The 12,899-nt window shown below is 35.9% G+C and overlaps 1 protein-coding gene across 1 annotated transcript; it reads left to right on the forward strand.

Moving 5' to 3' along the window:
• Positions 1-6,473: 6,473 nt before the first annotated feature.
• On the forward strand, positions 6,474-12,870 carry ccpg1 (cell cycle progression 1). Its single transcript, XM_084409151.1, has 4 exons — positions 6,474-6,670; positions 9,280-9,405; positions 9,768-11,086; positions 12,043-12,870. Exons 1-4 carry the CDS (start codon positions 6,563-6,565, stop codon positions 12,233-12,235), a joined length of 1,746 nt encoding a protein of 581 aa, XP_084265277.1. The 5' UTR covers positions 6,474-6,562; the 3' UTR covers positions 12,236-12,870.
• Positions 12,871-12,899: the final 29 nt, after the last annotated feature.

A 12,899-nucleotide genomic window follows, 5' to 3' on the forward strand; every position in this document is an offset into this window, starting at 1 on the left:
ACAGCATTATAAAAATCGAAACAATTCGGATAATGAAGTATCTAGTACAGTGACCGGGAGGGGACATGTTCGGTTTACTTAGTTTAGTCATGAGCACTACATATCAACTCGTGGGAAAGTGATAATAAGTCAAGATAATTTTGTTGAGGTAACGACATCTTGGCCTATTTCTAATGGCCACGAGTTAAATGCGTAAACAATCCTGCGTGATCAACTGCTCTGGATAGGCCTATAATAATATTTATTTTTAATTAAGAATGATAAAATAAGGGCTAAATTAAGAAATTATTATATTAACCTATATTATAGCGTATCATATTGCATATGATGTTGCCTATAGACAGCATTCGAAAGAAGTTTGTTTTTATTAATAAATGATAAAAGAATAGAGAAAAAGGCCCAGCAGAGGTTGTACTTCCTTTGCCAGCTGAGGAAATTCAACTTGCCACAGGAGTTGCTGAAACAGTTCTACTCCGTCGTCATTGAGTATCCTGTGATGGGGCCCTAATATACACCCTGCGCAATGCAAAGTGTTTTTTGCTACTTTCAGCCCGACGCAGTTATCATTTTCACGTCCTACGCCATGTTGTTTAAATAGCAAATGCATTTGCGCCCATTTGTGCGCCAGTGGGCGTGCTGGTCTGAAAACGAGGTGTGTTCAGGCACATTGCTATTTTGTATGGAAGTTTTTTCCTAACATAATTAAAATGAAAATGAAAATGCTTAAAAAGATCAAATAATAAATCAAAGTCTCAAAACAACTGTTCAAATGATAAATCAAATGGTCAAAATATTAAATAATAAATCAAACTCTCAAAATGGCTGCACAAATTATAAATCAAATGCTCAAATGCAATTTCATTTCCTCATTCGGATTTGATTTTTAATTTTCATTATCAACCCAGTATAAACCTGTCATAATTAAATCTATAAGTCAGTGCTCAAATTATAAATCAAATGCTCAAATTATAAATCAAATGCTCAAATTATAAATCAAATGCTCAAACGCACATCGAAAATGATAAATCAAATACTCAAACGGAAGCCGGAAATGATCAATCAAATGCAAATGAGGAATGTCAATCAAGTAGCGTGGGCGGAGCTTTGAGACAGACCTCATGGACGACATCGTTTTTTTTATTTATTTTTTTATTAAATGGACAAAAGTTTAATAACTAAACTTTTAAGGGATGTAGCAGAGGCCCTGGAGCAGAGCTCATTGACAACAGGTGAAGCAGTCGATTCAATAATTGACAAGGTAAACACATTTTCGGGTGACACCTTTTATGTTCCCTGTATGAAATAAAAATGAATAAATATGACTAAAACCATATATTGCTATTATTACCTTCTTTATTATTTTTCACATGCAAGATACATGGGTGCAACATAACATTCTAATCATTATTAATTAACATACAATTTCAGAGGGCACTAATTAAATCAATCAATTAATCAAGTTAATAAATGGTGTTATAAATTGGGGAGATGACCACACAACATTGCCACCTGAATTTCTATTTTTGCTGTCACATTCCAATAATGGATCCAAAAATGTATGAAGAAAACATGAGCTATAAAACTCAAGGCACATACCCATTTGGCATAAAAAAAAAAAAAATCTATTCTAAATTACAATTATTCTAGACAGTGCAGATAATTTCACATACAGGAGTAAGGTATAGTGAAATAACAAGACTTGATACAAACAAAAAGCCCATACTTGTCCATGGACTATAGCTTTCTTATAATTTACTTGCCAGCATTAGAACATCAAAAATAACCTATCCTGCAATTTCAGTTTAAATGAGCCTATTTCTTTCATTGGGCCTTCAGAACCTATTTAAACCTTAATAAACATTGCACTGAAATAAATTTGAAAAGAAAAAGGTGGATGAAATTGGCAGATGAGGAAAAACTCGCTTCGAATAAAAAAATTAAATAAAAAAATTAAAAACAATACAATACTTTTTAAACCTTTCGTCTTCCCGTACATTCAGTTGCGCTTCTTGCTCGTATTCAGTTCTGATGGTAAGTATGGTAACTCGGCAACTACGCATGACTTGTAGGCTAGTATGATTGCCTAAAGGGAACAGAATCGACTGCTTCACCTGTTGTCAATGAGCTCTGCTCCAGGGCCTCTGCTGCATCCCTTAAAAGTTTAGTTATTAAACTTTTGTCCATTTTATATATATATATATATTTTTTTTTAAATCGATGTCGTCGATGAGGTAAACACAGTAATGTACACAGATAGCGGCTGAGGTACCCCAGCCCGTTCTGTCTCAAAGCTCCGCCCACGCTACTTGATTGACATTCCTCATTTGCATTTGATTTATCATTTCCGGCTTCCGTTTGAGCATTTGATTTATAATTTGAGCATTTGATTTATGATTTGAGCATTTGATTTATGATTTGAGCATTGACTTATAGATTTAATTATGACAGGTTTATACTGGGTTGATAATGAAAATTAAAAATCAAATCCGAATGAGGAAATGAAATTGCATTTGAGCATTTGATTTATAATTTGTGCAGCCATTTTGAGAGTTTGATTTATTATTTAATATTTTGACCATTTGATTTATCATTTGAACAGTTGTTTTGAGACTTTGATTTATTATTTGATCTTTTTAAGCATTTTCATTTTCATTTTCATTATGTTAGGAAAAAACTTACATAATTTTGAGGCAACTGAAATAGACCGCGCACTTTATTTATTTATTTTTTATTTAAAGAGCGCGTTAGTAATATGCGCCTATAGGTGGGTCCACAACGCGCGTACACTTTGTCCCGTAGATCCGTTTCCTCGCTAGAGAAGCGTTCAGTTTTTCCGCTTGAAACTTCCGCCATGTAAATAGCGAATTTGCCATGGCGCGAGCACAACTGGCTTTTAAAGGGAATGTGAGATGAGACTATGATTGGTTTATTGCACGTTATGCCCAAAACACAGCCATTACTCATTAAGAGAATAGGGACAACCATTTTAGACCATGCGCCGGGCACGCCAACCATTTTTCCTGTCGTTAAATTAGCAAAAGTGTTTGTAGGAGCCAAAATGTGTTCATAAGGGTTATGTGTTGTTCTTATTTTTGACCATTGAGTGGCGCTGTGATATCAGTGTATATAGGTAAGCCTCCCTTATGTTGTAGATAGGTGTGTTGACCCGGAAAGGCAAAAAAGTTTTGACCGCAATAGTGAAAGCAGTGAACGAATGTCAACTTCTCTCTAATACAAAGAAAAAGCAAAATTGGACATTATGCACGGTGGTGTTGTGGAGTCAATAAAAGTGCATGGTGATGCAACGGAAGAATGGTCTTCTCTTTTCTTATGGAGGAAGTAGACAATGTAACATCAAAATGCAAGCAAGTGAGTCAACCTAATTACTCCGGGACCAAACAGCTCAGTAGCTTAAAGTATTAGATTTAGCTCCTACAGTGTGCTTGCGCCGTGAGCTTTAGACCATGCGCTTAGATCATTAAAATAGGGCCCTTTATTGTATATACATTACATTAACAGATACACAAAATACATAAATAAAAATGTAAATATAGCTATCCAAAACCGTTAAAGTTGTTCAAAGCACTCATTATTACCAATTTCGTAATAGTTGAAACAGAATATGTATTGATTTTCAGTAATTTTTGTAAATTATTCCAGTCTGTAGGGGCAGCAAAATTAAAATCAGAACAACCATAATAGCTTTTTCTTCTAGGAACATTGCGAAGAATACTTTCAAGGTTTCTAGTGTGAAACATTACAAGGTTGGTTTAGCTAAATATTTTGAAGATGAACTGGTGTTAGTCCTAACAGTGTTCTATAAATCAACATAGCAATGAAGTTTGCAAGAGATTTGTATTATACAGATTATATCATACAAAACACAGCATGTCCAGATTGTAATTTTTCCTACTGAACCTGAACCCTGGTTCTGGGGAAAAAGGTTGTGACCAGTTAAATGTTGCTGATACAGATGGTGGACAACCAGAATGAGACTTTTACCGCCGCCGTTCCCGCGGCGGCAAAATTGGGATGTGTATTTGCTGCCTTTTACCGCTGAGTGGCGCTGTAATCACAGACTTTGAAAAGTGTCAGTTTATTCTCTTTATGACGTAATCTGCCGCGGCAGTAATCTGAGCTGAGGTCACAGATAAATTCAAGATAAATATTGTGGTTAAACGAATTCAAATTCATTAAATTTAAACAAAGTAGACACGTTAAAATTGTGTGCCCAGTTTTTCTATAATTTAGAAAGGCTATGTCAATAGGTTACTTGTCATTTACTTACATAAAATTAAAACATTTTCAGGACTTGCAGTTACTAACCGATGTTAGTCGGTTTAAGCATTCGTTGTTATATTCAGAATTAAATAGGCTTACATGTTGTTATGATTATCAATTGAATTATTTAATAAATAATCAACCACAATGCCTATTACTGCCGCAGCAAAAATAAACCAGTCGAATTTCAAAGTCGTTCGCGAAATGACTAGGCTATACCGGGTGGCGCAAGTGACAGGGCAAAACAGCAGCAACTGCGGCATTTTAAAAGGTAAGTTTTCTATCTGTTTATTTAAAAAAAAAAAAAAAAAAAAAAAAGAAGCAAGATCTTGTAAAAAAAAAAAAAAAAAAAAACCTTTTTTCATTATTTGAACAAAAATGAGACTGATTGAATATGTAAAAATATAAACAAACAAAGCAGAGAATAAAACAAACTTTTAGGGAAAAAATATAGGCCTATTATGCTACAACAGAATTGGTTAACATTAACGAAAGCAAAATATGTAAAAATACATTTAAAACAAAATAAAACAAAACATATTCGTGGCCGAATTCAAATGGTCCAAATACCGAACAAACAGTAGTAGACTTAGGCTATTCAGACGATAGCTCTGTGGTCAAAGCATTAACAATATCCTCTCGAAGCTTCAAACGATCTGAGATCGAATCAGTGTAGCCGACAGTGTTTATGTTTTTCCGTTCTTGATGCTTAAATATGCATCTGTTTAAAGTCAATCGTCTTGTTTAATTATCAATTGTACATTACAACATAAATTTGCAACATTCCAGTTGTGTCTGATGAAGGAAGACTGTAAGCCGATTGCACCAGAAAATGAAGATGATGAAGCTCGTCTTTAATCTGCTAAATTATTTTTTTGTGTGTGTGTGTGAATCATTCACGAGATTGAGATGACTGACAGTGATACCCGGCCATAGCAACGGAAGACATTTTTCAAAACAGATCGAACAAATCAGAAAAATACTTTCAATACAGTATTACTTTCAATTAAAAAATAAACAATGAAAATGTAAAAGAAAAAGAAAATTAATTAAGTTTGAAAACCCATCGCACATTTCAAGGTATGAATAAAGTGTCGGGACAGTTTATTTATTTAAACAGGGTTGCATCGATAGAGTTTATTCCCTTTGTGATGCAAAATAAGAAACACAGAATCTTATTCTTGCAACATTTTAAATTTCTATTGTCAAAGAAATTGCAGCTAAATTAAAAAATTAAAACGGTACAAAACGAAAAAAGTTCAAAGCAACATAAATTAAGAACAGGCGTTTTTCTTTGCCTCTCTCGCGCTGGATATTTTTTTTAGTAAGTTTGGTCTCCCTCACTGCGCGCGGCGGGTCTTTCTCGAAATTAAGCATTTCAGCGTAAAAAAACACCATACACAAATCACGAAAGAAAAAACTGTAACAAATAGCTTTTGTTCCTTCAAAGATACAACATGCCTTGCTGAATTCACCTTACAATAAAACGAGGTGGGTCGCGAATTAAAGAGCTCTGTATCTGCTAAATTGAAATTGTGTGTGGAAAACCTTTAAATACAATCAATAAAACTACAATATATAATTTAATAAGATATAGGGCCTACTGTACATAGGCTATGGACTTTTGGAGATTTTGAGATTAATCCTTTGAAGAATTTAGCCTTTGCCTGCTCATCAGGCTGGCTCCGACACTCTCCATATGAAAGACGGAACATTAACACTTCTGTCCTGCACCCCCACGATAAAGCAACTATTGCTACTAATGTTCTCCAAACCCCCCACAGGCTAGCTGAGTTTGCAAAACAAAACAAAGAGTTTGCCACTCATCGTGGTGTGCCAAAACACTTAATTATAAACTTCAATATTTCGCGTTTGAATGTTGTATCGCTCACGAGAGCTCTTCATTTATCTAATTCCTCAATAGAATAGTAAAAATATTCCGCGTCATTGCTCCTAATATCGTCTCTATTTTTAACTTTTGATTCTATTTTTTCAGTTCTAAAATTTATTCTATCTTTGGTTCTATTCTGTTGTAGCCTAATAGGCCTATTTATATGAAAAATATGCCTATTAGGCTTAGGGTTTTATATTTAACCCACTTACATTTTAAAATGCGGCAATTGCTGCTGTTTTGCACAATGTCCCTTTGCGCCACCTGGCGGTCATTTCGGGAACGACTTTGAAATGCGGCTGGTTTATTTTCGCCGCGGTGATTTCGGTAATAGGCATTTTGGTTGTCCACCATCTGTATACGTTCACTATAGACAGTATTAATATCAGAATGTGTGTGTGTGTTCCAGGCACAATGCAGGTTCAGGAGAGGCAGAGGATTGTGGAAAAGAGCCGCGTGAATGAGCTGGAAGTGCCGTCCAAGAGAGAACTGGCCATTGTAAGTAAGTCCTGTCTGTCACAGTCCGCTCACTGAGCCTGAGAAAGACTACAGATTTAAAAGCTGTTACTTAGATTCAAAGACTTGTTTTATCCTAGAGATCATGGAAGTAAAATAATGACAAATGTCTTTGAAAGAAAACATGTTGAATTGCACTAATTAAAAAAAATGCATTGCTTTAACAGTGCTTGCAATTCAATGCATTGTATTTTCAGGGCTTGCATTTTTGGGGGCTGAAATTCAACATGGTTTCATCAGCTTCATTTCCAAAATATTCAGTCTACTCCATTTTATTTTACTTTACAAATTAATTTCTACAAATTTAGTGGTTCAAGTTCGGCTGAATATTCCACTTTGCACATTTGGGAACTGCAGGAATAGCAGTAGAGTACCATGCTTAATCTCCATCTGCCGTTAGTCACCTAACCAGCAGGTGGTGCAAGCGGGTGATGATGAGAAGCAAAGCAACAGGTTGCAATTCATTCATTCACAAAAACTCATTTAGAAATGGAGCTTTGTGATGATGAACTAGGTTAATGACATCATCACTAGAGTGCCAGCCTAGTGCTAGCCAGAAAGAACCATTTTGTTAAGAGGGAAAGAGACATAAATGCTATGAGGCGTTAAATGTTTGAATTTGTGTTTGTATGTTATGCATGTTTGTATTATGATTTTTGCATGTCAGAAATGAGTTCTTGATTATTTAGGTGCCAATGTTTTGCTGTGTAATTGAGTGTTGAGTGTCACGGGGAAAGGTTCCACCCCGTGACAATGGTTCGTCCCACTAGTGTTTGGCGGGAAACCTGTATATTTAAACCATTGTCTGAGCATATTTGAGAGGTTGCCTCTTGTATATACTGTGCAAACGTTTGAACCTGTCTGAGGTGAGACAAACTGATATTTTGTGGATGTGCCACTAGGCATTGTTCAGTGCCAGTTTTGCTGCTCACAGCATTTTTCTTTAGTTTTTTTAGCACCAGTATCTGTTGCATTAAGTTGTTATTTTTTTTATTTATTTTTTTTACTTTGTGGACTGCACATTAAGAAATGCTGCTTCAAAAATAAACCACAACTGGCATTTTGAAAACCACTCCTTTGTACTGCGCCTTCCTAAGCTTCTCTCAAGCCTCTCGACAACACTCTACATGACAAGCTTTAGAAATAAGTTGTGATTATCAAGGCCAGTATATGCAGAAAAGCTGATTAAGACACGAAAGCTGCATGTATGCTTAACTCTTAAGTCTTCATGTTTACTCTTTTCCCTGTGTACATTTAAGCTGCAATCTACACCACAAAGGAGATATAATGTTATTCCCCCCGATGTGCAGAACATACATTACATCTGAAAAAGACATATATTGCTCTCCTTTGCATTGTTTCCTTAAGTTATAACATGCTTGTGTGGCGTTGTGCTGCATTACTGGGGTTGCCCTCATTTCATACACTCCAGGATTCCCCCCGTTGCAGGACATTTAAAAAAAACGTAATGTTTAAACACTGGCTTACTGGACTACCAGTGATATAAAAAGACCAAACTCAGTCAGTGTAGACCTTATTGATGAAGCATACTATACACAGGCAAGCAGTTTGTTGTTATTTTACTTCCATCAGAGAGTAAAAGTAAGAAAATAACATCACACATCGCCGACTTAAGCTGACATTCATGGCTTCTGCATAGTGATGGGCAAAATTTATTTACTAGTTTGGGTTCAATTTTCTGATCGATTACACCTCTCTATGTTTTCTGTTTTCTCCTATTTGTCTCATTGGTGAACTTTGTTTCAGCTTTCATCATCCTGTAGCTTTTCTGCTGATAATTTCTTCTCAGATTCAGCTTTGTATGCTGAGATTTAGTGTCCTTTATCTTAATTTTGTACTCCTTTATTCTTCCACTTCTACATTTATACCACTTTGGCTGTATTGTTGTTATTGATCTTTAATATTTTCCCCTCAACTAAAGAGGTTTATACCTTACATGCAAAATCCCAAAGACACACTCTTTAAATTCCCTGGCTCTGTTTTTTAATGTTTTTTTGTTTTTTTTTCCTAATTATCAAGGATCTTTTCTAAATCAGACCTAGTTTTTTTTTTCTCTTGACAAGCAGTATATAAGATATTAACACTTAATCAGCAAGGATGAAAGTAAAGACATTTGTAAAGTTACAACGATTTATATTTCAAATAAATGCTGTTATATTTAACTTTCTATTGATCAAATAATCCTGAAAAACAAAATATATCAGTTTCCACAAAAATAATATGAAGCAGCACAGCTGTTTTTAACATTGATAATAATAATTAATATTTCTTGAGCAGAAATTAGCATATTAGAATGATTTCTTAAGGATCACGTGACACTGAAGGCTGCAGTAATGATGCTGAAAACTTTGCATCACAGTAATAAATTACATTTGAAAATATATTACAATTGAAAACATGTTATTTTAAATGTCAATAATATTTTACAATATTCCTGTTTTTAACTGTATTTTTGATCAAATAAATGCAGCCTTGGTGTGAATAAGAGACCTTAAAACCCCAAACTTTTGAACAGAAGAGTAGAATTTTTATAGATGTCCATTCTCACGGCCCTGTCTCTATGCATTTAGGAAGTGGTTGAAAATCTGAGAGAAAATCTAGAGGAAAAGCAAGACATGGTGCTGTCCCTCACAAGCATCATGGATAAGATAACTAAAGAAAACCAGCATCTCAGAGTCAAACAGGAAGAGCTACAGGTAACATGTCTCCATTAACGGTTGCTTTAACTAAAAACAAAGTATAGCTGCAACAAACTTCACCAATTTTTACTGGTTGTTGTTAGTATTATTTTAGTATGATTGAGATACTATAATTATTGTTTTTTTAAATGTCTATAGTTTTGATTAACTTTATTTCAGTTTTAGTTATTTTAGTACATCAATGTAAACTTAATTCAAATGAGAAATGTTGCTTTGACAACTAGCTGAAAAAAATATATTTTGTATATTTTATTTAATTTAAAGTAACAAAAATGTTACTTATGGTTTTAGTTTTAGTTAACTTGGTTGTATAATGGACTTGACACATTAACAGTTTGGCTTCCTTTTTGAAAACACAGGCCCAAAGACAAGATTTATATGAGCAACTGACGCAAACCAAGAGTGAGATGGAGTCTCGGCAAAAAGATCTGACCATGGAGAACCAGGACCTTAAAATCACTCTGGAGCGAGAAGAGGCATCTCTCTCGGCCCTGCAGAAGGAACTGAGGTACCTGCGGGGACAGATCCAAGAGCTGGAGGAGAGAGGAGCTGGGACCGACTCAATCCTGTCTGAGAACCAGCGACTGAAGGGCTACTTGCAGGAGGAGAAACAGAAATTACGCAACTTCATGAGCCAAAGGGAAGCACTGATGGCCGAGGCTCAGGTGTTGCGGAAAGAGCTTGATAAAGAGCGGAAGGCAACGGACAAGCTGAAGGAAGAACTGGAGGAAATGAGTCAGAAAGAGGAGGATGTTGAGGGCAAGATAGATCCAGAGACCAAAGAACTGCAGGCTCAACTTCAGGAGCTCGAAAACAAGTTGAAGTTTGAGCAGCAGCGCTCTGATCTTTGGGAGAGACTGTACGTGGAGTCGAAGGAGGAGAGAGCCAAGGGTGACAGGGATGTAAAGACCAAGATTCCCAAGGATGGGATGCTAGGAAAGGTGAAAGAAACATTTGATGCTGTGAAGAATTCCACCAAAGAGTTTGTGCACCATCAAAAGGAGCAGATCAAGAAGGCCAAAGAGGCGGTTAAGGAAAATCTCCGGAAATTTTCCGACTCCGTTAAATCCACGTTCAGGCATTTTAAAGACTCTGCCTCAAACGTGTTCAACCATGAAAAGAGGTTTCAAGCCAGGAAACCCGAGCATCAAACGTTTCAGCAAGAGCAAGGAAACAAACGTGCCGAAGATTGGCAGCCTCAGAAACCTTTACAACGACATCCTCGCAAATCAACCATTGACTCTTTCTTTCCCGCCGATCGCAACACACGCAAACCTGGTAATCAGAAAGCCTACACCACTATGGGTCAGAAAATGCCACTCAAAGGCTGTTCGGGTGTTTTTGACTGTGCGTATCGGGAGTCGATGAGTCTGTTCAATAAGGCCATGGACCCCATTCGTGCGGATGAGTTTAACGAACTTCTGCGCAGTTATTTGCATAAAGAAGTCAGCCATTTCCACCACTGGAGAGAGCTGGAGAGCTTCATCAATAATTTCTTCCATAACGGCGTCTTCATCCACGACCAGATGCTGTTTACGGACTTTGTTAGTGGTGTTGAGGATTACCTTGAGGAAATGGATGAATATCACAGTCTCAGCGATGATGTGTTTGAGGATCTGGATGACTACATATACCGGCACATATTTGGAGATACGTACTTAAAATACTTTGGGCCAAGGTAAGCCATTTTGTGGTGTTGAAATAATCTTCTTTGTTACTAAACTTTGGAGATATAGCTAGTGGAGTTATAAACATGAGCCTGCTTTACTTCCATAATTTGCATATTACTTTGCACATGACATTTTATCCATCAGGAATGGATTCTTCATTATGCTCTGTTTCTAATGTTTTTACAACGCATTAACTACAGTAACCTTTTAGTAAATATCAACACTTAAAAATGATCTAAATTGATAAGTACATAAAATTATGTAAAGGTAGTAAAAGTACTATAGTTTGGCAAATGTAGGTGTTCTTATACTGATGTTATAATTGTTTATTTGGGAATGAAGGCAACGGAGTTAAATCCACAGGCCAGTGTTAATTTATTTGTATGACCTTTTTATGTACTTCGTATATAAAATTGTATTTATTAATATTTTGAGTTAGCTTTTATTTTATATTTTCATTTTAATAAAAAAAAAACAAAAAAAACTGTGTCCTCTCTGGATACATTGTGTCACTACTATAAAAGAGCAACATTTATTGTATTTTTTTAGATAATATCTGTAAAATCCTGTTTTAAACTATCAAAACACACAGATTGTCCATATAGACTTGTATTAGAGAAATGCAAAAGCCTGTGTGATAACATGGTGGATAGCAACAGTTGTTAAGGGAGAATGGGCCACTGGCCAGTAATGTTTATGAGGAGGAGTTTAGCAAAGGGTCGGTTGGGGTTGGATTGTGAAAAGTGAACATTTGAACCCGGAATAGAGCCAGTGATGGGTGATTTCTTGTCTGTGATCATTTTTAGTACATACTAGCATGTTGTACTACATTTAGCATGTTCATAACCATGTTCATCCCTGTTGCTTCTCTGTCTGTAGGTCTGAGAAACAGTAGAGTCTGCATGTTGACACACATGAGGTTTTGTGGCAAACCCTAAACAATTTCCTGTTTGTAAATTTACAGTCGTCCCTTCAAAGCGCCGGGGTCGAAGGGTAAAGCATGGGGTCATTGTCAGCGGCAACATAGGAAGCACCAGCAGCCACGACCTCGGCCTCAGAGAACGAAGAAATGGAGCCAATCAGAACGCGACCCCAATCGGCAGTTCACAGATGTCAAAATAGAGCTGGGTCCCATGCCCTTCGATCCCAAATATTAAAAGAAACATTTTAGTTCTTTGTAATATTGCTCCTTTTTTTTGCATTTGTTTTATCTTGGAGGAGATTAAAGAATGCTTTGTATTTTTGCACATGTAAAATACTGTTCTAATGCTGGTTGAATGATTCTAGTGTGTTTCTCTTTCTGCACTACAGTGATGGAAAATCGTTTTGAAAGCATAACAAGTGGGTAAATTATTTTGATTTGGGCTAGTAACCAAAAAGCACTTTGTATTGTGTCATTTTAAATAATTCATTACTATGGTTTTCTAAACAAAAAAACGTATGTTCCAGTTTGCTTAGGACCAAATAACCAATCAAAATAAATGATATTGAAAAAAAGCTCAGATGTTCAGATTTAAAATAATAATTAAAAGATTACGCATCATTATAAAGGTAACTTTGAAGTGGTCTGGTTTGACTGGTTGTCACTTGGCTGTTTTATTTGAGCATGCTAATCAGTTGTTAGTTCGCCATTTCCCCTCTTTTTGTGTGTGGTTATCGGCTAAGTAACATTCCTTGTTTTGAAACAGCTGTAAGATGCACTAGTCATCTGCTCTAAAGTAATTGAACACAAATGCACTTAACTGCTTAATGTTGCACTTAAACTGTAGAATAAAAGTCTTTCTATGCTTCATTGGTAATTGTTTTCCTGCTTTGACATAT

This window comes from Rutilus rutilus (genome assembly GCF_951802725.1).
Source record: "Rutilus rutilus genome assembly, chromosome: 5".
Taxonomy (NCBI): domain Eukaryota; kingdom Metazoa; phylum Chordata; class Actinopteri; order Cypriniformes; family Leuciscidae; genus Rutilus; species Rutilus rutilus.